Here is a 24,601-nt window from a genome sequence, read left to right on the forward strand (position 1 = left end):
GATCTTACAGAGCTCTGGCAATTAACTTTAATCTCCTCAAAGATATTTAATTGTTATACAAATAAGCTTTCTCCTGAGGCTCTGTTCTTGCTTATTTAGTCGCCAAGTCACGTCTGACTCTTTGCGACTGCATGGCCTATAGTCCGCCAGGCTCCTCTGTCCATGGGATTCTCCAGGCAAGAATGCTAGAGTGGGTATCCATTTCCTTCTTCAGGGGATCTTTCCCACCCAGGGATTAAACCTGTGTCTCCTGAATTTCCAAGTGGATTCTTTTACCACTGAGCCGCTTGGGAAGTCTATAATTTGAACTTATATTCATAGCAAAAGAAATTTGTTTTTCTCTTAAACTTTAGAGCCTGTATGTGGCTGACATTTCTAAATATGAACGTACCACTTCACCAGTGTAGCCCACTAATTACATATTCTTATTAGAGCTATTAATTAAAACTGTAAAATAGCCACCAACATTCCAAAGTAAAGATTTTACACACAGATGTAGATTTCTGGCATCTCTCTAACAACTGGAGCCTCTGGTCACAGTGGACCCTTGCAGACACGGCTCATGTTCACAGTGGATGCTCCCTGCCCTGCATCCCTGGACTGTACCATGGGCACCAGCACTGCTCCTCCCTCCCTGGCAGGAGCTGGGCCTGGTTCTTTACTGAGCACCCCTCCTCCCCCTCCCCCCCTCCTCCTCCCCCTCCTCCCCCTCCTTCCCCTCCTCCTCCTCCTCCTCTTCCACCAGGCTTCCCTGATGGCTCAGATGGTAAAGAATCTGCCTGCAATGCAGGAGACCCAGGTTAGATCCCTGGGTTGGGAAGATCCCCTGGAGAAGGGAATGGCAACCCACTCCAGTATTCTTGCCTGGAGAATCCCATGGACAGAGGAGCCTGGCGGGCTACAGTCCCTGGGGTCACAAAAGAGTCGGACATGACTGAGCCTCCCCTGAAGGCCCAACCAACCCCTTCTGGCCCCCGGGGCTGCCCCACCTTGCCCTGCCCTCCTCACCTTGGCCAGGTCTGCGAGTGTGTTGGTCTGGTCATTCAGCTTCCCTTGCTCAATCTTCACACTCCGGAGCCTGGGGGACAGGTGGGCAGGTGGGGTTGTGCAGAGGCTGCAGTGGGGTCAGGGGTCTTCCATGCAACTCACCCCACCCAGAGTCACCTTGTGGGGTGTGCAGTCGGGGGATGAGGGGCAAGCTGGAGGTCCCCTTGCAGCCCATCCCTTCCTGGCATGCAGGGGGCAGCAGGGCCTGGGGGATGGTTCAGCACACATGCACCAACCCCCAGGGAAGAGACTTACTTCTGCGCTCTGGTGGGACCCGGCGGAGCAGAGAGAAACCACAAGGCAATTTTAATCTCAGCACAGCTGGGCGGCCCGTACCCAACCCGGCCCACCTCCCATGGGCGGCACCCCAGGGCCAGACTGGGGGCCCTAGACAGCAGAGGGGCAACCGCCCTTGCTCTTGGGAGAGGTCCAGCCTCTGAGGCGGTGGTGCCAGCCCTCAGGGATGCAGCCGCTCTCTGCTTCCTCTCTCCAGCAGCGCCCTCCCACCAAATGCAGCTGCCTTCAGCCCTGCAGCCGCGCTGTATGCCAGCCTGTGCCGAGCTCCCGGCCCTGGAGATGGCATTTAGTCCAGAAAACTGTGCCCACACATTTCCTGAGGGGGAAACCGAGGCTCAGAGCGGGCAAAGCCGGCGCCTACCAGCCTCCTACCAGCACTTGAGGCTGCGCTGCCTGCCGCTCAGCCTCTGAGACCCTGGCCCTGTGGACGGCTCCCTATGCGGGCGTGGGGGTTTGTCCTCACCCCTTCCCTCCGCCCCTTCTGTAGCTAAGCCAGCCCAGGGAGACCATTTCAGGCAGGACTCTTTTTTTCCTCCTCACTGGTCCGAACTCAAGCCCTGCACATCTAACATGTGACAGACGCTTGGAGAGGACCCTTGGGTCCCACCCATCCTGGGTGTTGTCAGGACCCCTGGGAGGACCCACTTCTCGGTCTGGAGAAGTGGAGGCAGATACAGGCAACCCCAACACTGGAAGTCTGGGGGTGCCCTGGAGAGGATAACAGAGGCTTGCTAAGGAGCCACAGACATGCCTGCCCTGGGGAAGTCATTCTTGGCATCTCTGGAACCTTCCTGTTACAGGTTGAATGGTGTCCCCGCAAAAGACATACTGAAGTCCTAACCTCCAGCACCTCACAATGTGACTGTTTGGAAATGGAGTCTTTCCAGATTTAATCCGGTTAAGATAACTGGTATACTGGTATCCTTATAAAAGGGGGCAAATTTGGACACACACACAGGGAAGGAGAATGATGTGAAGACACAGGGAGAACACATGAAGATGGAGGATCGGAGCAATGTTTCTACGAGCCAAGGAATGCCTGGGGCTGCCAACAGCTAGGAGAGACGCCTACGACAAATCTTCCCCTAATGTCCTCAGAGGGAGAATGGTCCTGCCAACACCTTGATTGTGGACTTCTGGCCTCCAGAGTGGTGCGATCACAAATTCTGTTTTAAACCACCCAGCTTGTGGTACGTGTACGCCGTAGGCTGTGTCCTGTCTGTCCCCTCTGAGACCATGTCTTCCTTTCCACTGGCTGCTCACACCGCACTCCCGTCGTGGGGACTCTCCAGCTCAAGAAGATGCCATGGCTCCCTCATACCTGCTGGTGGCACCTCTCATCTGCTGGGCACTGTGCTCCCACCTCCCACCCTTGTCCAAACTGTGCACACTCCTTGGTATGCATGCCCACCTCTTGGTTTCCTACCCAAATCCCATCCATCTTTCAGGCCCTAGTTCAAATGTGCTTGATTTCATCAGCTGTTCTTATAAGGCCACTATTTGGGGGGGGGGGGGGGGTTGCAGGGGGACCTAAAGGTGAGTGACATAGTCCTGCCCCAGAGCAAAAGAACACAGGGAACTCACAGAGGAGGTGCCTTCTCCACTGACCTAACTGTCCTCAATTCCTACCCTCCCACTTCTCCCAGAGAACTTTCAGGGATATCCCTGAGAGCAAGGTCCAGAGCAGAGACATGTCTGTGCCCTCCATGCCTGGCACACCAGCTGGTGGAGGAAATTCTTGTGGCTTAACCAAGTGAACATATTGAGGATGTCAACAACACCACCAGTTCCCATTTTCAGAAAATACTATGTGGCAGGCAGGCACAGGCAAGTCATCTGGTCACCCCGATTGTGTTTCATCCACACTCCATTCCTGGAGAAGAGGGATGTCACCACTGTTTCCACTTTACAGATAAGAAAATGAAGCTTGAAGTAGCATAGTCACTTGCTCAGGCCCCGCAGTTAGGTGGCAGAGACCAGACTGGGACCCTGTGGTCAGTAAACAACATTTGAAGGGTCAACAAGGAGGGCTGTAGGGTCTTGTGAGTAAATAGGACAAACACCTGGGCACAGTGACGCCAAGTAGGTGGGGGTACTGATTTCTTCCCCTGCTTCGTAGGTGATTATGGAAGCAGAGGTTGGGGGTACCATGTGTTACTGAAAACTTGCTCTGTGCCATGACCTATGCCAGGCATTTTTGCATATCACTCCATTTAGACCTCCCCACAGTCTTGTGAAGTAGAGATTGTGATCATGAGAAATTAATTCAATCATAACAGTAAACACAATGGATTAAACTCTAGCTAAAAAACAAGGATGGTACAGTAAACACAATAAATGTTAACGGACTAAAGTCTCTAGTTAAAAGACAAGGATGATCGGGGCTCAAGAAGACTTCTAGGGCAATGAATCTGTTCATTATCTTGACCGTGGGGACAGTTTCATGGGGGTACACATATGTTAATACTGATCAAACTGTGCACTCTCAACAGCCGCACTTGACTGTATGTTGATTATACTTTAATAAAGCTGTTCTTTAAAAAGAGGCAAAATGAGTAACCAGGATTGAAGGAGTTAAAGTGAGCTAGCTGAGCTTCCTCGCTCATGGCCTGGTCTTCTGCGGCCACACTCTGCTACGCTGTGGTGCCCCAGTAGCTGCCCACACTAGCCAGGACCTGGAGTCTCCCCACAACAAGCTGCCTGACTCTCCTGCCCACGCGGGGGTTGGCAGTGTTGCTTCCCATCTCTGTTCCTTATGGCTGACTTGATTGCCTTCCTGTTGTACTAGCTCAGACCCTAACACTGTTTGCCTCACTCTCTGATTCATCAGCCCCTGAGTCTGGTTGAGGAGTTCTTAGGGCAAGAATCCATCTGATGTTCCCAGGGAAGCCCAATTGTGAATGAGGTTTTCCAGAATGTAAGAGCTGGGGATGCATAGGCCCATTCTGAGAAGTGCCTTAAAATGCTTGAAAATTTTAAATCAGGTACTATGTGACTCAACTCTAATTTATTGTTGAGTGCTGGATCCCACAGAATTTGGACCTGTTTAAATTCTAGACTGCACTGTCCCATACCTCCTATATGTAGCTAGTGAACATTGAAATGTGACTTGTCTGAATAAAAACAGGTCGTAGTGTAAAATAACCACCAGACTGCAAAGATTTAGTATCAGAGACGTTCTAAAATATTAATGATTTCTATATTAATCACATATTAGTAACTGATAATGATTTTTATATATTAGGTTGAATAAATATATTAAAATTAATTTCACTTGTTTCTTTTCACCTTTTTATAATGTGGGTACTAGAAAATTTTAAACTATGTATGTTACTTACATAATATTTCTTATGGACAGTGATTGGCATATTATGGTTTATAGGCCAAATTCCGGGCAGCTGTTTGTTTTAGAAAACAAAGTTTTATTGGCGCATAGTCACACCCATTCACCTTGCTGCCTTCCTGCTACAACAGCAGAGCCGAGTAGTCGCAACAGAGACATTCTGGCTCACAAAGCCTGAGATAATTAATATCTGGTCCTTTACAGAAAAAGTCTGCCGACTCTGGCTGAGCATTGGATTCCCCTGAGGAGCTTAAACTTGAGCTCAGGCTGTATCCCAGACTCTACTGTAATTGGCATTCGGTATGGCCTATGGGATTTTAAAAAGCACTCCCTAGGTGACTGCAATGAGCAGTCAACATGAGAACTACTTGATTAAATAATTCTCAGGAAAAAGGGAGAACAGAGAAAATTAAGTGATCTCTGATTACCCCACATGATCATACAAATCAGGCCACAAATTTAATTCTGAACTTCCTGGAAGGCAAAGCAAAAAGAGGAAATTGCTTTCGTGCCCAAGGGGAAAGGCATTTTGGCTATTCCAGAGAAGAAAATATGCTTCCTGCCACTTATGTTGGGTGGTCTGCATGATTTATCAGAGGTGACTGTCCTGGAAAAGTGCTGGTCCCACTATCCCACCCAGCACAGAAGCCGTAGGCCCCAACCAACTGACCGCCCGGAAGGGGAATGGTCATGATGTCTGTGGCCACGGCGAGCTGTCTGGCCTAGTCTGCAGCCTCCTCCCCGCGAGCCAGGGCTGCCTCTGTGCCCGGTGGACACAGAAACGCGAGTGGGAAAGGTGCTGGACTTACTGATGGATGGCTTGGAGGAACTTACGCTGGTGTTTCCGAACCCGGGCCTGGTCTGGCTTTTTCACCAGCCTGGTGTGTTTGTAGATGAGCCACGTCTCCCTGAGAACGTTAGCAGCGGCGTTTTTTACCTGAGGCCAGAGAAAGAACATTTCCTTGCTGCTGCTGCTGCTGCTCAGCTACTCAGCTGTGTCCGGCTCTCTGTGACCCCATAGACTCTAGCCCGCCAGGCTCCTCTGTCCATGGGATTTTTCAGGCAAGAATATTGGAGTGGGTTGCCATTTCCTCCTCCAGGGGATCTTCCCGGCCCAGGGATCAAACCTACATCTACTGCATGGACAGGTGGATTCTTTACCACTGAGCCACCTGGGAAGCCCCGAGTAGGCACAAAACTATGGAAGGCTCTGGAAACTTCTGGAAGCTTCCAGAAACTCCCAGAAACTGGAACGGAAGTGTCCCTCTGGGGTCCTGGGGCTGTAAGACAGGGCCATGTTTAGCCAGCCACATCTGCACTCTGTGTGTGGGCATGCACGCGTGCCTGACAAACATCACTCACCACAGGCCAGACCCTTTCTATGCATCTTGCTAATATTAACTGGGTGAATCTCCACATGGTGGGATCTCTCTCACTTTATATGTGAGGAAACAGGCACAGAGAGACCCACCTGCTGAGGTCATAGAGCTTATAAGCTGCACCCGGCTGCCTGGTGATGACGCCCCTGCCTCTTGCTGAGCGGCCCGCGGCTGGGCTGTGACCGAGCGTGAAGGGGACAGCTGTGGCCGCAGCCACGACTCTGCACAGCTCAAAGGCGTTCACACGGCGGCGCAGCTCAGGGCTCTCTGGGCACACACAGGCAGCCGGGCGAGACCCAGGGGCGCACGTGCAGAAGTACGGTGGGGAGAGCCGGCCCGGAGGACCAGGAGGAGAAATGGCCGTGAGGGGCTGGGGTCCGTACCCGCTTGGTGAGCTGAGTGTCCATCATGAAGTTGTGCACGTGTTTCTCCGCCTTGGTGAGCTCCAGCTTCCGGGCCACCACGGCCACCACGAGTGCCGTGCAGCCAGCCCCCTGCATGGAGAAGGTGAGCGGGCATGTCAGAATCCACTGCATACGGGTCACAAGTAGGACCCCCTCCCTCCTGCAGGACGCCTTCCTGGTTCCCCTCCTCACCTTTGCCCTCCAAACCTGCAGCGTTGGCAAATCTCGTCTTCTGAGTTCACTGACTCTAAACCGCCCTTGCTTAACACCACTGAATGTCCAGGGAGTCTGTGCCATACATCAGTCCGTTTGATTCCCAACAACCCCAGGAGGCAGGACCACTCTTATCCCTCTTGGGCAGAGGGGAAAAGTGAGGCTCAAAGATAAGAAAAAGGACAAGACGCAGGCAGAATCTACATGTGCATTTGGGGCTGACGCCCATGGAGGTGGGAGGATGGGAAGAATTTCCATCCAGGCTTTGGGGTCTACATGATGGAGACAGAGACCCAGCTGACATGTTGCTGACTGGTAATGCAGCTAACTGGTAGGGTCAGAAGGGTGGTGAGAAAGAAGATCAGGTCAGCCGACCATGGTGGGGCGTTTTCACGACAGAAGAGGCAGAGTGTAGGTCCCAGGATGCGGGGAAGTAAAAGGAGGGGTTGTCTCCCCTGTGATGGGGCTCCTGCTCTTAGCAACCACCCTCCCCAGTATGTCCTGAATGGCAGCCAGTCCCCAGTGAGGGAAGGAGGCCAGAGAGGGCTTGCTTGTCCACTTGGTGGCCACTTGAGAGGCAGAAGGGCAGGAGCGAGGACCCAAGGAGGAGGGCGAGGCTGCCAGGCAGGAGTAGGGGGGGCCAGTGAAAGTGATGGAGGAGGGAAAGGGGGCATTCAGCCATTGAGAGTCGGGATCCTAGGAACACAGGACATCCGGCTGTCGTCAGCCCAGCAGTGGCCAGTGAGGAGGTGGCAGGGGCCGCTAGGGGGGCCGCTGAGGGGCCGGAAGGTGGCTCCCTGACTACCAAGGCTCTCTCTGGCACCTCACCCACCCACTGCTTCCTCCTGTGGGTGCTGCATACAGGATGGAAGGAAGGAAGAGACCCAAACCCAGCCCCTGGGGACCAGGGGTGTGGCTAGTTTTTCTTATAGATGGAAGCAAACATTTATGGGGAAGGGTGGGCACAAAGTCACCCCTTGAGGAGATCCCACCATGCATTTCTGGCCAGGATACAGGCCTTGGGAGGACTCAGGAGTCTGTGTTCAGGAAAAGCCCTGTCTCAAACATTCTCTGACATAAATCGTACCAATGTTTTCTTAGGTCAGTCTCCCAAAGCAATAGAAATAAAAATAAACAAATGGGAACTAGTCAAACTTACACGCTTTTGCACAGCAAAGGAAACCACACACACACAAAGAAGAAAGAAAAGACAACTTACGGAATGGGAGAAAATATTTGCAAATGATGTAACAGACAAGGGCTTAATTTCCAAAATACACTGACAGCTCATACAATTCAACAACAAAACCCAGCCCAGTTGAAAAATGAGCAGAACACATTAATAGATATTTCTCCAGAGAAGACATACAGATGGCCAATAGGCACATGAAAAGATGCTCATCATCAGCAACTGTGAGAGAAATGCAAATCAAAACTATAATGAGGTACCTCCTCACACCTGTCAGAATGACCACCATTAAAAGGTCTACAAACAACAAATACTGGAAAGGGTGTGGAAAAAAAGGAAACCCTCCTACACCGTTGATGGGAATGTACATTGGTTCAGTCACTATGGAAGACAGTGTGGAGGCTCCTCAGAAAACAGAAAATGGAATTACCATACAATCCAGCAATTCCACTCCTGGGCATATATACCCAGACAAAACTACAATTCACAAAGCTACATGCACCCCTGTATTCAAAGCAACACTATTCACAATAGCTAAGAAATGGAAACATCTAGATATCCACTGACAGATGAATGAATACAGAGGATGCGGGACATACATACAATGGAATACTACTCAGCTATAAAAAAGAATAAAATAATGCCTCTTACAACAACATGGGTGAAACTAGATATTATCATACTAAGTGAAGTAAGTAAAAAAGAGAAAGACAAATACCACATGGTATGATTTACATGTGGAATCTAAAACGTGGCACCAATGCACCCATCCACAGAACAGAAACAGACTCAGACATAGAGAACAAACGTGTGCTTGTCAGCTGGGAGAGGGAAGTGGAAGGGAGGGAGTGGAAGTGAGGCGTTAGCAAATATAAACTATTATATATAGAATGGATAAACAACAAGGCCCTACAAATAGAGCACAGGAGACTATATTCGGTATCCTGTGATAAACCACAATGGAAAAGAATATGTCATAAAAAGGATGTTTTATGTGTATAACTGGGTCATTTTCTATAAGCAGAGCTTGGCACAACACTCTAAATCAACTATACTTCAATAAAAATTTAAAAACAAAAATCCCTGTCAACTGGGGCAAAGAACATATTGGGAACCTCCATGTGGAATACTATGCAGCCAGGAAAAAGATGGGCTGATGGCCAATGTGCCACACAACAGCACAGATGCCACATCCAGCAAAAGACTCTGAGTTTAGAGGAGGCCATGCTGGGATGCCTTGAAGTTCAAGGATGAGCAAATGTGTGTTTTATAACATATTGGAAGGGGGTGGGCCATGGAACAGTGACAGGGAGGAGACACACTTGGACAAGGATGGAAGAGGAGACAGTAACAGGAGAATAAGAAACAGAAAGTGGCTTGAAAGACCAAGGTGTGGCTTCATGTGACCCCTGGCTATGTGGTAACAGAAGAGCAAGAAATATCTCTGGGTATAAACACTCTTGCATTTGCTGGAGGCGAGGGCCAGGAGTGAGCTGCAGGCTAAATACCAAACTGATTTTCTGGAAGGAGGCTCATCCCAGTGGAGAGAACATGGCTTTTCTGTTTCACTGTGGGTTTTCTGGGTTTAAAGTCATCTTATCTGAATACTTTGGTTTTTTTATTTGTAAAGTTCATTTGAGTTCTTCCCTGGTGGCTCAGTAGTAAAGAACTTGCCTGCCAATGCAGGAGATGCGGGTTTGATCCCTGCATCAGGAAGATCCCCTAGAGAAGGGAATGGCTACCCACTCCAGTATTCTTGTCTGGAGAACTCTATGGACGGAGGAGCCTGGCAGGCTACAGTCCAGGGGGTCACAAAGAGTTGGACAAGACTGAGAGACTGACATTCTCACTTTTCTTCATAGCAGTGGTTCCAGGGGGGGAGCTGCTGATAAGGCTCAAGAGTGTGTGCATTCCTTTAACCTGGCCTCAGGTGGTCTCTGGATGAGCTTCTGTGGTTCTTGTGGTTATCAAACTGACCTCTCTGGAATGAAGACTGCTTCACCAAGTATTTCATCATCTTCCATTGGTTGGAGGTTTTAGTTCTGTAGAAGAGCTCAAAGATACTATGATGTGTATCCTGATGCAGAGCTGGGACCCTGGCCCAAGGCGGCACTGTGGTTTCCGGGCTGCTCCTCTCCTGAGGGCCGTATCCCCTCCCCTGATCAGCAACTGTCTGAAAGGTTTCTGTGCCCACAGGATCCTGCTCAATTTCAATTTGTGAAAAAATTAACACAAACAAGCCAAAGGAAGCCAACCTAATTCCCGCCATGGTCCTCCCCAGGCCACTTATTTTCCTTTGTAGAGAAATGCATTTGTCCGTACAAAAGTCCATCATCGTCCCCACCATGGTTTTCTTTCCTCCCACAGGAGGAGGGGCTGTGTTTCCATTGGGTCCACTCAGCCCCCTTCACTGCATGTTGACTGTCTCAGGCTGTCACCATCTCCCCAGGCCCACGGCGCTCTCTCCTCTTTGCCCCTTGTCTCTTTCTTTTTGGACACAAGCTGGGGGTACACATCCTCCTCTGGCCCCCACTGGGTCCCTGCTTCTACAGGCTAGGCTGACCCAGCCCTCTCTTAGTTAAAAGGCATTATGCATGTTTCTTTATGTTATTTCACAATCTACTCCAGCACCCCACCCCCAGCAAATTAAATTTGTTGTTGTTCAGTTGCTAAGTTGTGTCCGATTCATTGCGACCCCGTGGACTGTAGCCCACCAGGCTCCTCTGTCCATGGAGTTCTCCAGGCAAGAATACTGGAGTGGGTAGCCATTCTCTTCTCCAGGGGATCTTCCCAACCCAGGGATTAAACCTGGGTCTCCCACATTGCAGGTAGATTCTTCATCGCCTGAACCACCAGGGAAAACTCCACCCTGGAGCCATTGCCATGAAACCCTTCACCAAATCCTCCCGGCTTGGGACACACAGTTTTGAGGGGCACAAGCCTGCTGGGTCACCTTTTGTCTGGCAAAGCAATAAAGCTATTCTTTTATATTTCACCCCAAACTCTATCTTCAAGATTTGACTTGAAATCAGTACACAGAGGCCAAGTTCTGCCATCAAAATGAACATGTTAACTGGGGGCTAGGGATAGGTGTGCCCGACCATATGTCAAATAAGTCATAATTCAAAACATGGAAAAGCGCTGATGGAGATCAAAGGAGCTTGGAGAGAAAGAAGGTTCCAGAAGGAAGGGATGGGCAGGGAACCTAATGATCGAATCATGGTAAAGACAAGGCACCAGACGTCAAAGTTTGCCCACACAAGCAGACGGACTTAGGAAGACTTTAGGGAAGACAGGGTGCTGCCTGGGCCCACAGAGTCACATGAGATAAACTTCACACCCGAGGGGCTCAGAGGGATGTCAGCACACCCTGAGTGTTAGGCAAGGATGGGGAACTGGGTTGTGATGGCAGGGTCAGCGGGTATTGACTGGGTATCTGAGGCACTCATGGCTTTAGGCATTTCACAAAAATGAAGGGACTGAGTCCTTGCAAGAAGCAGAGGGAGTGGGCACTGGTTACAGCCAGGGAAACCAAGGCACAGAAGCATCAAGCCCCTCGCCCTGGATCCAAGGACCGTGAGTTAAGTGGGCTGTGGGGGCATAAAGGGGTAATGGTGACTCTTGGTTCAGAGTGGACCACAGCATCTGGCCTGGCGGGCACAGAAGACGCTGTATGACTCAGGCTGGAAGGAGCCAGAAGAGATGTCCCCTGGAAGCCTAAAGGGGTGGATTTCATGTCACATCAGAGGGAAGGGGGCAATGGAGGGCTGACACAGGGAGGAACTCAGAGCAGGCCCAGCTCGAAATGGGGTGAGCTCCCGTCAGTGGGACATGCAGGGCCCCTCGCCCTTACCATGATGCCGGTGAGCAGGCACACGCCCTTCCCGCAGTAGGTGTGGGGCACCATGTCGCCGTAGCCGATGGAGAGGAAGGTGATGGAGATGAGCCACATGGCCCCCAGGAAGTTGCTGGTCACTTCCTGCTTGTCGTGGTACCTGAAGGGGAGCCAGGGAGAGCCTAGTCAGCGCACACTGGTCCCTCTGCCTTCATCACAGCCCCAGGGGCCGTGCCAGGAAGGCAGGGCCCTGGGTCCACCTGGCTGCACGGGGGCCTTGACTGCAGGAAGCTAACCACGCTGGAGGCTCAAAGTGTCCAAAGCGTTGCTGTAGGGCAGTGTGGGGCAATGGTTGCTACCCAGGACAGCCCCATGGTCCTCCTGAGGATACCACAGGGCAGAGGGCACCCATACCCTCCTCCCAGCATCCCTTCCAACACCCTCCATTCCCCTGACTGCCAAGCTGCTCGTTATGGGGCAGTAAGGGGTCCAGGTGAGGGAGAGTCCACATGTGTCCACGCATAAGCACACTATCCCCCTCCCAAAGACAGACACACAGACAGATGCAAACACGGGTGGCCATGGGCACCAGAAGCGGCAGGAAGTAGAGGCAAGGATTCAAGTCAGACACCAGGAAGAACTTCCCTAATCAGCAAGGCCCTGAGGAGGGAGGAGGACTCCACGGGGAGACAGAAGCCTGGAGGAGCAAGCCCTGGGGATGGGAGTCCTAGGACAGTCAACACTTGGAGGGCAATTGTTCCAGCTTCAGGCCTGAGAGTCTTCTGGTGTTAGGAGGAAAAGGCGGCAGCATGTTTAGCTCTGGGGAGAGACCTGGGACTCAACTTTTGTTATTCAAGAGGACAGATTCCAAGGCCTTGCAAAGGGACATGATTTTTTCCAGTCAAAGCCAAGCCCGAGACCCTGGCTGCACAGGCAACGAACTGGTGCTATCTATGGTCAGCCCAGGCTGACCACAGAGGCTGAGGGACTGGTGCTCTGGATCTGGGGGTGGTTCAAAGCTTTGTTCCAGCCCAGTCCCCTGCCTGCAAAACCCCTACAGCTCAGGGAGGTCAGGAAGCCCTTCCCAGATGACCCCTCTCCTTTTGGGCCACAGAGGCTGGGCAGGGGGAGCTGCTGGGGAGGGCTGTTCCAGGCAGAGGGGGCTGGGGTCAGGGGCTCAAGATATGGAAACAGAAACTTCCCTGGAGGTCCAGTGGTTAGGACTCTGAGCTTCCAATGCATGGTGCACAAGTTCAAGCCCTGTTCAGGGAACTAAAATCCCACATGCCATGGGGCGTGACCAAAAAAAATTTAAAAAGACAAGGAGGAGATGGAAACCCAACAGGTGGGAAGGAGGGATGGAGGCCTTTCCGTTCAGCCTGGGCTTCCAGGCTGCCTGATGGGTGAGGGGCGCCAGGGACAGAGCCTCGTCTTTCACTGTGGCACCTGAGCCTGAAGCTGCACCAGCTTCCACTTCTCCAGAGACCAGCACCCCACACCCAGGAGGCAGGAGGAGCCGGGAACCTATCAGCTGTCGGACATGGGCGTGGAGGCTCCAGGCCCGGCTGGAGCTCTGGTGGGGGCTACAGGGTCACCCCAGACCAGGGAGTGGGGGGCATGCGGGAGGTGGGGTGGGACAGAGCCACGGGGGTGAGCGAGGCGGGCGAGGGGGCGTCAAGCGGGGTCTCAGGGCTCAGAATTTAGGATTGGCTGCCCCTGGCCTTGCCCCGTGCCCCGCCCTCACCAGACGCCCCTGCAGTGACCCAGCCTGGACCTCAGCCATGCCTGCACCCTCTCCCACTCCCCAGCGCCCAGCCCTCGGGTCTGTGGGAGCTGGCACGCAAGCACATCAGGGGAATAAGGAGCCCTCATGTGACCCTCAGCCTTGGGGACGGGAAGAGCTGGGCCCTCTCTGCCAGGAGCCCCTCATCAGGCAGAGGCGGGGTCGGGGAGGGGACAACTGAAGGGGTGAGGATTGGGGTTCTGGGGACAGGTCCGGCCCAGGGACCTCCCAGGAAGCCCAGTGCCAGCACCACCCATTACAGCCCATACCCAGCTCATCAAGAGGCAAGAGAGACCCCCTCCCAGACAAGGCATTTCCCTGCCCTGAGAGATCCAGGGGGACCGTTCCCTCTCCATGAAGCCCTGGGGGAGGGAAGCAGGCATTGGGCCCTCAGGGTGTCCCTTTAGCTCCTCAGAGCCTCACTGTTCTCATCTGTAAGTTGGCTGGATGGCCCTGCACCGTCCAAGGCCGTTCAGAACAAACCCTGGTATGGGGGTCTGAAAAGCTGGGACTGTGCTTGTTCATCCCAGACCCACTGAAGGAGCTGTCCCTGCCCCCTGGGGCCAGCTGCCTCAACCAGGCACCAGAGCTAAACTCTTCTTCCCTCTGCTCCCTTCTGCTGCCCCCTCCTTGGTGGCAAGGACCCTAGGGATGCCCAGAGCACCAGGCCCAAGAGTGACCCAGACCCACCTGGCTGGTGGCACTGGGACAAGCTCTCCCCACGGCCCGTGGGCTCTGGGCGGGTCCCGGACACCGCCTCCCCTTTCCGCCCCCTCCCCCGGTGGCAGCTGATCTTAAATTCCTGGCGGGCAGGACAGCTGGCAGCTTTGCACACATAGCTCGGCTGAGGGTAGGACTCACATGTTTTCCCTACAGTCCGGCAGGGTGGGCAGAGGGGAGAAGGAGAGCAGGTTAAATTGTGGGAGACGCAGGTGGATGGAGGGGGCCCCTGTTCCTGCTGCCTCCACCACCCTGGGCCAGAGACGGGGCCAGTGGAGGGGCCCCTGGAGGGAGGGGAAGCGGGAAGAGGGATGGGGTCCTGGAGGGGTGGGGGTCAGGGTAGGAGCTGGGGGTGGCTGGGGACACAGGGCTGGAGTCCCAGGGATGAGGAAGCTGCATGTGAGAGACAGTCGCTGAGGCCAGGAACCGGGGGGAGGGGTCAGCAGGATCAGGGGTCACGGGGATGGAGCCATGGGTGGGTATGGGGTTCAGCAGGGTCAGAGTGGCGGCTGGGGGAGCCCTGGGGTCACCAAGATCGTGGGTGGGCCTAAGGGTCAGGGGGGGTCAGGGCCCAGGGGGTCAGGGGCGCACCTCTCGCAGACCCGCACGGTCCAGGCAGCGATGATCCAGGAGGAGATGCTGAAGACCAGGAGCACAGTGCCCGGGCAGATGGTCATGAGCGTCTTCATGACAAAGCGGGTGTTGAAGGTGATCTTGTTGAGGGCTCCGATGCTGCGGCTGGAGGCGTCCGTGAAGATCTTACTGTGCAGTAGCATGACGCGGCCCAGCAGGTAGAGACGCAGGAACATGGGCACCGACAGCAGCACGTCCACGTCGGCCTCGGCCGCCGACGGCGCGTACGTGAAGGCCAGCCGTGCCGTCCACGTGAAGCGGTAGTGGCCGGGCACCGGGTGGATGGCGCACACCGCCAGCTCCAGGGAGATGAGGAACACGCGCTCGCACGTCATGGCGATGCGCCAGTCGTCCGCCCCGTTGTCCACCATGAACAGCTGCGGAGATCAGGCGGGCAGGACGCAGTGGGTGCTGGACACGTGCCCAGGGCACGGAGGGAGATCCCAGCCCCAAACCGCATCCGCTTTTACAACAAACATGGCCTCACAGGCGAAACCCCCTAGTGCTCAGGGTTGGCCACAAGTCAAGCTAAACAGGGCACAGGTGTTCCCCCAAAAGCCAAACACAGCGTTACCAATGACCCAGCCCTCCCATTCCTAGGTAAATGGACGAGAGAGATGAGAACAGTTGTTCAAACACATCCTGTGTGCGTGCAATGACAGTAGCACTGTTCACAGGCGCCCAGCGTAGAAACTACCCAATGTCCATCCAGGGATGCAGAAAGAAACAGAGTGTGGTCCTTCCACACGTGGAAAGTGTCCCAGCCATGAAGAGGAGTGCAGCACGGGCATGCTACTCCGTGAAGACATCATGCTGAGTAAAAGAAGGCAGTCACAAAAGGCCACCGGCTAGAGTCAAGGAGGCATGCTGCCACCTCAGGAGGCCTGGAAGGTGGGGCGCTGAGCCAATGAGCATCATTTTCCAACCTTCACACCCAGTGGAATTTGCCTGGGCAGGTTTGAGACAAATTTAGGACCTGTCACTCCTCCCCTTGCACATTTTTCGGCTTCGGGGATGGGAATGTCTCTTCTATGCTAGGCCCACCACTGTACTTTGGAAGCACACAACTTATCTGATTCACAGCTGGAGGAACATTTTGTCTCCAGAGGAACTGTACCTCAAGTCTCACCCATGTCTGTTTTAGATGATACTTAGCCTGCCAATCTAGGAGATGCAAGAGACGCGAGTTTGATCCCTGGGTCGGGAAGATCCCCTGGAGTAGGAAACTGCAACCCACTCCAGTATTCTTGCTGGGATAATCCCATGGACAAAGGATCCTGGCGGGCTATACAGTCCATGGGGTTGCAAAGAGTCAGACACAACCAAATAACACAACACACACCTGTAAACATAATCTTTCTTTCTTTTTTCCTTTGGCCGCACTGCACAGTACATGGGATCTTACTTCCCTGATCTGGGATCGAACCTGGGCCCCTGAAGTACAAGTGTGGATTCTTAACCACTGGACCACTGGGGAAGCCCCTAGATGATATTTAAAGGGGATTTTGGACTTTGAGTTGATGCTGGAATGAGTTAAGACTTTGGGGGCTGCTGGGATTGATGCATTTTGCATGGGAGAAGGACATGGATTTGGGAGGTGGGCCAGAGGGTGGAGAGTTATGGACTGAACTTTGTCCACTCAATATTCAACTGCTAAGGCCCTAGCCCCCAATATGACTATATTTGGAAATAGAGCCTTTAAAAATATAATTAAGATTAAATGAGGTCATAGGGGTTGGGCCCCCATCCTATAGGACTGGTGTCGTTCTAAGAAGGGTATATACAGGGGTATATGTGCATAGAGGGGTATATGCGTATAGAGGAAAGGCCATGTAAGGTCACAATGAGAAGGCAGCTGCCTGCAAGTCAAGGAGAGAGGCTCAGGAGAAACCAACCCTGCCAGCACCTGACCTTGGCCTTCCAACCTCCAGAGATGTGAGAGAATACACGTGTGTGTCAGTCACTCAGTCATGTCTGACTCTTTATGACCCCGTGGACTGTAGCCCGCCAGACTGCTCTGTCCATGGGATTTCCCAGGCAAGCATACTGGAGTGGGCTGCCATTTCCTTCTCCAGGGGATCTTCCCAACCCAGGGATTGAACCCAGGTCTCCTGCATTGCAGGCGGATTCTTTACTGTCTAAGCCATCAGGGAAGCCCCACGAGAAAATATACTTCTGCTGTGTAAGACACTCAGCTGTGGTGTGCAAACATACAGCGCTTCCTTCTTTTCTGTTTCGCTGAATAGTACGCCATTGTATGGATGGACCACCGTTTGTTTATCCATACATCAGTCAACGGACATTTGGGGGGTTTCCACCTTTAGGCAATTGTGAATAATGCTGCTCTGAACACGTGGGTACACATTTTTGTGAGGATGTAGCTGTTTCTCCAAGTGTGTAACTTGGGGTGGAATTGCTGGGTCATATAGTAACTCCATGTTTAACTGCTCGAGGAACTGCCAGACTGCTGTTCCCAGCCGTCCCTTTAGAATTGCTTCCTTTACTTCAAGGGTCACCATCCTCCTACCCCAACCCCTAGCCAGACTAAGGACCCCTCCCGTATACCAGACTCTGGGTGTCCATTGACAGGTCTGCATACAGTACAACCTAGGTAGGATTTTCCTACACCCACCTCCTGCCAGGCTGTGGCTCCTTGAGGTCAGGGGTCATCAAAGGCCAGAGTCAGAAGCCAGATCTGACCCCCTTCGGTGTCCCCAGGCCCTGGTGCTGTCCTGTTGTGGTAACACCTGCCTTACAAGCCCTGAACTTGGCTCTCCAGGGACCTGACCAGCTTTTGATCAACCCCTGAAATAGGAGAATCCCTGGCACATGAGAAATCTTTCAAACACAGGTCCAGTGGACTAGGAGAAGGAGCCTGGTGCCACAGACACTGGACTCCGTGGCTACAAAACCTCAGAAGACCCCAGGGCTGCAAAAACAATCCACATGCACCTCAGAGCCCCAGTCCACTGCCTGCTCTCTCACTGTTTCGTCTTCTTTACCAAATTATTGATGAAAATTAAAATGATGATAGGCATTCCAGGAAATTTAGAGTGATCTAAACAGTGTGTTTCCATGGAGATCTTCCCCCCCCCAACTCTATAAAGTGGCTATTGATCCTTCTATGTTTTAGAGGGTTCCCAGGTCCTGGGGGCTTCCCAGCTGGCGCTAGTGGTAAAGAACACGCATGCCAATGCAGGAGATGCAAGAGACGCGGGTTCGATCCCTGGGTCGGGAAGATCCCCTGGAGGAGGAAATGGCAACCCACTCTAGTATTCTTGCCTGGAGAATCCCAGGGACAGAGGAGCCTGGCAGGCTACAGCCCAAAGGGTCACAAAGAGTTGGACACAACTGAACGTGCACGCATGAAGGTGGCTGGTGTGGGGGGCTCTGGGGTGCAGAGAGGGGAGCTGTCCTAAGCCCACTGAGCACTGACCTGGATCTCCCGGGCATGGTAGAGGATGACCAGGCCCAGCAGGATGACCGTGGAGAGGCTGATGAGGCATTTGAGTGCAAATGAGTACAGGGATTCCTGGGCAAAGAGAGAGCAGAGGGCAGGACAGATACTGTGGAGACGGGCAGCCCTTCTGACCCCCCGACCTGGTCACTTCGCTTGGGAAATGAAGCTCTGGTCCTTACTCCTTAGGCTTGGGCGCATAGCAAGGTGGCGCTTCAGTTTATAAGGCCAGACCTCACATGGGCACAGCACTTCATAGTTTATAAAACCAGGCCTCGAGCAGACGCAGCACTCCACAGTTTACAGGCTGACTTGGCTCTCATCTCCCTCCGTCCTGGTATCCACTTGGGGACCCACAACCAGGCTCATAACCTGGCCCAGCTGGCCCTCAAAAGGAGCAAAGTTCCTTCCCTGCTCCTCAAAGCAGCTCTTCTCTGGTGCTCCCCTGTCTCCTCCGGGCCTGACCAGGAAATAGCCCCCTTCCCACCTTCAGCGAAAGCGCAGCCCCATGGTGCAAGATGCAGGGAAGGGGCTGGAGACTTCAGGCCCCACCTGAGGCCTTCCTGCTGCCCCCAGGGGGTGGAAATAACAGGAGGCCCTGGGTGCCCCCCACCTTCCCACCTCCAGGGTCCCCTCAGTGTCCCCCGCCCCCCTCTCCTAGGGCCGATGTGGTCCCAGACCCCAGGCCCAAGGGGGTCTCGGGGAGCCAAGTGGGACCAGCGGGGCCTCCCCGGGGTGCCAGGGGGAAGGGCCATGCCTACCTTGGTGTAGACCCCCCAGGACAGCTCCGTCTCTGTCACCATGACAACGATGCCGAACATGCCAAAGATTAGGGCATAGTCACTGAGGCGCTTCCGCTTCTCAAAGAGCGCCCGCCGGTGGCCCAGGCGGTGGCCAACGCTGGGGGGCTTCCTTGAGCCCCTCTGTCTGACCGCCTCATCTTCTTCCTCATCTTCCTCCTCTTCCTGGTCCTGGGGCTGCCCCTGGGGGCTGCCAGGCGAGGGCTGCGCCGGCTCGCTCTTGGCCACCACCACCTGGATGCCTGGGCCATTTGGAGGCTGCGGGGGGTGGCCGGCCTCGGGGTCCAGAGGATCTCGGCCCGGGGCACCCAGCCCGCCACCTAGCGGCCGTCCCTCGCAGCCACTGTGTCTGTGGCTGTTCATGACTATGTGGGTGCTGACGTTGGGCTTGCTGCCGGCCGCCTGGGGCCTGGCATGGCTCAGCCACCGGGCTCCCGCGCTGACCTGCAGGGCACAGGGAACACAGTCATGTCAGGGCCTGGCCAACTGACCCCCACCCCAGAAACCGAGCCAGCCTATGCCCCTCCTTGGCTCAAAACCTCCACACAGGACGCCCTGGGGGACCAGTGGTTAAGAATCCGCCTCCCAATGCAGGGGATGTGGGTTCGATCCCTGGTCGGGGAACAAAGATCCCATACGTTGCAGGGCAACTAAGCCTGCACGCTGCAACTACAGAGCCTACGCACTCTGGAGCCCACATGTCACAACTAGAAAGAAGTCTGTGGCCCACAACGAAGAGCCCAAATGCCGCAACTAAGACCCAATGCAGCTAAAAATAAGTAAATAAATATAAAACAAAAACAAACCTCCCCGTGGCTCTCCAGCACGATTGGATAAAAACTCCTCACTGTGGCCAGGCGGCCTCTATCGTCTGGCTCCCACCCACCTCATCCTTCTCACTTTCCCAGAGTCACTCCCTTTCAGCCACACTGACCTCCCCATCACCAGGTTCCAACAAGCCTGGTCCTGCTTCAGGGCCCTTGCACACTCTGAGGCGCCTGCTGCACCCTCTCCCTGGGACACCTTCCTACCAGATCTTTGCCCGATGACTTTTCTGTGTTTCCAAGTACCTAAAGCAATGGATGCTAAAAGCAATAAACACCTAAAGCAATAAACACAGGCGACACTCAGTAAACACCTCTGAAAGCCTCAAGATGGAATTCTGCCGGCTGGTTTGCCTGGGAGGATTAGAGGCCACCTAAATGAGCCGTCTGGAACCACCTTCAGGTGGTCTTAAGATAAGACCACTTTACCTTAGCATACCTGTCTCCTGAGAAACTTGTATGCAGGTCTAGAAGCAACAGTTAGAACCAGACGTGGACTGGTTTGAAATTGCGAAAGGAGTACGTCAAGGCTGTATACTGTCACCGGGCTTATTTAGCTTATATGCAGAGCACATCATGAGAAATGCTGGGCTGGACGACTTGCAAGCTGGAATCAAGACTGCCAGGAGAAATATTGACAACCTCAGATATGCAGATGATACCACTCTAATGGCAGAAAGTGAAGAGGAACTGAAAAGCCTCTTGATGAAGGTGAAAAAGGAGAGTGAAAAAGCTGACTTGAAACTCCACATTCAAAAAACTAAGATCATGGCATCCAATCCCATCACTTTATGGCAAAAAGAAGGGGGAAACGTGGAAACAGCGATAGATTTTATTAATATTTTCTTGGGCCCCAAAAGCACTGTGAATGGTGACTAAAATCATGAAATTAAGACACTTCTCCTTGGAAGGAAAGCTGTGACAAACCAAGACAGTGTATTAAAAAGCAGAGACATTACTTTGCTGACAAAGGTTCATATAGTCAAAGCTATGATTTTTCCAGTAGTCATGTAGGGATATGAGAGTTGGACCATAACGAAGGCTGAGCATTGAAGAAATGATGCTTTTGAATTGTGGTGTTAGAGAAGACTCTTGAGAGTCCCTTTGACAGCAAGGAGATCAAACCAGTCAATCCTAAAGGAAATCAGTTCTGAATATTCATTGGAAGGACTGATGCTGAAGCTGAAGGTCCAATACCTTGGCCACCTGATGAGAAGAGCCAACTCATCGGAAAAGACCCTGATGCTAGGAAAGACTGAAGGCAGGAGGAGAAGGGGGGCAACAGAGGATGAGATGGTTGGATGGCATCACTGACTCAATGGACATGCATTTAGAAAAACTCCAGGGGATAGTGGAGGACAGGGAAGCCTGGCGTGCTGCAGTCCATGCAGTTGCAGAGTCGGATACGACTTAGCGACTGAACAAGTCAGCCGTCAGGAGATGGTTCCAACCCAGGCTTGTCTCCTGACTTCTGGAACCTTGGACAAATTAATCTCACTCTACTGAGCCTCCAATTCCCTACCACTACCACGTAGAGTTGTCCAAAGGCCTGAATATACTTACACAGTCAAAGGGTATGGCCAGGGAGATATTAGGGACTGTGACTATGGCTATGAGACCCTCAGCTCCCTCCTGCCTGGATTCCAGGACCAAAGGAACAATCCAGGATTTAATTCTAAGATCCCAGAATTGAGGAATGCCCTGGCAGTCCAGTGGTTAGGACTCCGTGCTTTCACTGCTGAGGGCCCGGGTTCAATCCCTGGTCAAAGAACTAAGACCCCACAAGCCAAGGTGTGGCTAAAAATAAAGACATAAAATTTTAAAAAGAAAAAGATCCCAGGGAATTCCCTGGAGGTCCAGGCGTTAGGACTCTGTGCTCTCACTGCTGAGGAATGGGTTCAACCCCTGGTTAGGGAACTAAAAACCCTGTAAGCCATGTGATGCAGTCAAAAAAAACAAAAAGATCCCAGCACCTTGGCCTGGTCCTGCGGCCTTGGGCCAGCCTCAGTTTCCCCACAAAGGAAACTGGCTACCGAGAAGCAGACAGGCTGATATGCTCTGACACCCTCAGATTCTATGCCTGCCTGGGGCCAGGCCCCATGTGCCACGTGCAGGAGCAAGGACCTTGAAGACGGTGACATGCACAGGATGGGCCTGCCTGCAGTCCAACCTTGCCAGACCGTCCACTGCTCCACCCCAGCCCACTCCCTCACTCCTCACCCCCACAGGCACCCCCAGCTGCCACCACAGCCTGTGTTTACTGAACACCCACTACATGCCAGGCTCTGTCCTTCACACAGAGTTTTCTCCTTAATTCTCACAACATCCCCAAAAACGGGGTTCAAGGATTTGGCCTGTTGTACAGATGGGGAAACTGAGGCACCAGTTTCCCTTCACTGTGCGCTGAAGGGTCCGTCTCCTCACAAGGCAGATTCTGCATCAGGCTGCCTTGTGGGATTCTCCCAAGAAGCCAGGCGGCAGTGGGCTGTGGGTCCAGTGCTGTCCTCTTGGGAAAGGCTAAGCTAGCATGTGCTGGGGGCTCGGGAGAGGGGGCTGCGTGCAGAGACAAGGCACCTCCCTGGCCCTGAAACCACACTCCTGGGGGTGAGAGACTCAGACAATGTCACACCAGGACACACCACGATGAGCAAGGTGAGACACGGATGACCTTGGCCAGGGCACCAACCACCGCATGCCCTGCAGGACTACCTATGTCCACGTCCACCCCGCCCCCAGACAGTACATGTCCCCAGACGAGGGTGCCAACATACAGGAAGAACCCAAGAATTATGAGTCTTAGGACACGTCCCGCTTCCATCCATCCTCCCCACTAGGCTGTGGCCACCTGTGACCTAACGTTTCACAGTTTATAGGAGCTGGCCCCTCGTGGGCCCAGGACATTACAGTTTGTACGGGCTGATCGCCTGCAGGCCCAGCACTTCACAGTTTATAAGGCTGATCTTGGCCCTGATCTCTTTGTCCTCACAAGCACTCAGCTGCCACTGTCTTCTGGGGTGTCTTCTACTGTCTTCTATGGCCCCTGCTTGCTACCTGAAGGGCGTGAGCTGTTAGGTGGGGCTAACAGCCTACCCCCAGGACACACGCCGCAGCCCCAGACCTGCTCTTCCCCAAGAGACAAGGAGACCTCAGACAGCCCTCCCACCTCCCGTCCTGAAGGTGCAGAAGGGCCCCTGCCCAGGGCTTGAGGAAAACAGGCAGGAGAGGGGATGGCCTGGCAGACAGGACTGGGAGGGGGTGGGGGCGCTGCAAACGACCTTCTGAAATGCACCGATGAAGATGCAATTTGGGGATGTGACTCAGCCACCTAACACACAGGCCAAATTCAGCCACGCAGCGGCCATGCTCCTCCTTGCCTGGCAGCCGCGTCCTGACATGCCCTGGGCAGAGAGGGAGTGGGGTGGGGCATGCGGATAGGCAGCAGGTGACTTCCAGGAGGGCGGAGGCCTGGAGGGCCTTCCTAGGGCCCATCACGTTAATGCGGTTATTTGCGACTTAGTCGCTCAGTCGTGTCTCTTTTGCGACCCCGTGGACTGTAGCCCGCCAGGCTCCGTTCGTGGGATTTTCCTGGCGGACCAAGACCTTGATCAGAATTACTGCATTTAATCGCTATGGCTACTCAGCGAGGCAGGTGGCATTCTTACTCACATTTTACACATGGGAGACAAGACTCAGAGAGGTTCAGCATGTTGCCCGAGGTCACACAGCCAGGAGGGGCAAGGGCTAAGTTAGTGCAGTCTGGAGGTGGCAGGACCTGCCTGGATCCCTGTTGTCCAGCAACTATTCGGAAAGGGAGCCAGTCTGGCGCAGCCCTTGAGGGGCCACAGAGCTCAGGGCACAGGAGTGATGGCCGGCTGACACCTCCCATGACCTCATAGGAAGTGGAAGGACAGAGCGGCCTGCCAGAGATCTCACGGAGGAAGGGGCTGGCCCATAATCTAAAGACTGGGTGGGACCAGAAGGCCTTGGGCACAAGAGACCCCACTCCTCCCCAGGTTCACCTTCCCCTCCCTCATTGCAACCTGGGCCTAAAAGTGGGGTCCCCAGGATCCTCAGAGTTTTCCCGAAGAACCAGAAACTCCTATAAAACCCCAGCCAAGGTTTCGATGTCCATGAAAGGGTGTGTTTTTCTGGGTGAAGGCCCTGAGTTCTTCAAGGACTTCTTCTAAAAAGGGAGAAACACCCTGTGGGCCGTATTTGGTTTTGAAGGTTCTTGGAATTGCTAAAATTGTCTCACATGTCTGGGGCACAAGACCTCTGTTCCCTGAATGCTGGGGTAAGGAGATGAGCAGACCTGCCTTCTGCACCATTTCAAGAGATACTGTGGGAAACCTGTAGGCCAAGCGGGGCAGGGGGAACCCAGGAAGGCTCTTGAAGCAGAGAAGAAAGTGTGCAGGCAGCAGGGACCAAGGAGGCCAGCTCCTCTGAACTTTCCCACCCAACAGGAAGAGAAAGAAAATGACCAGACAGCAAAGGCCCTTGAGTGAGCTCTTTTACAAATGATGGGTTGATTACAGAGGGACCTTTAGGTGTTCCAGCCAGGACGAGGTCACTGCCACTTCCTCAGCTACTTCTTTAGTAACGGGGCAGCTTAGTGCCAACCCAGCAGGGTCGGTGACCAGAAAGAAATGAGATCTCACGTGGAAAATGCCTAGCACA

The 24,601-nt window shown here is 53.4% G+C and overlaps 1 protein-coding gene across 7 annotated transcripts in view; it reads right to left on the reverse strand.

Annotated features, from left to right (window-relative positions):
- Positions 1 to 24,601, reverse strand: part of KCNN1 (potassium calcium-activated channel subfamily N member 1) — a 37,352-nt gene that overhangs the window by 2,873 nt on the left and 9,878 nt on the right. For 2 of the 7 annotated variants that reach the window (XM_043910975.1, XM_043910971.1), the window contains exons 2-10: positions 19,062 to 19,544; positions 18,280 to 18,375; positions 14,802 to 15,220; positions 14,352 to 14,360; positions 11,726 to 11,867; positions 6,450 to 6,560; positions 5,497 to 5,624; positions 1,303 to 1,311; positions 1,009 to 1,078 (exon numbers count right to left, since the gene is read on the reverse strand). In XM_043910975.1, the coding sequence (XP_043766910.1) occupies positions 1,009 to 1,078; positions 1,303 to 1,311; positions 5,497 to 5,624; positions 6,450 to 6,560; positions 11,726 to 11,867; positions 14,352 to 14,360; positions 14,802 to 15,220; positions 18,280 to 18,375; positions 19,062 to 19,463 (1,386 nt within the window). In that variant the 5' untranslated portion in view covers positions 19,464 to 19,544. The remainder of the gene's footprint in view (positions 1 to 1,008; positions 1,079 to 1,302; positions 1,312 to 5,496; positions 5,625 to 6,449; positions 6,561 to 11,725; positions 11,868 to 14,351; positions 14,361 to 14,801; positions 15,221 to 18,279; positions 18,376 to 19,061; positions 19,545 to 24,601) is intronic. The other 5 variants (XR_006342580.1, XR_006342581.1, XM_043910973.1 and 2 more) reach the window with 5 other exon arrangements.

The sequence above is a fragment of the Cervus elaphus genome, chromosome 9 (genome assembly GCF_910594005.1).
Source record: "Cervus elaphus chromosome 9, mCerEla1.1, whole genome shotgun sequence".
Taxonomy (NCBI): domain Eukaryota; kingdom Metazoa; phylum Chordata; class Mammalia; order Artiodactyla; family Cervidae; genus Cervus; species Cervus elaphus.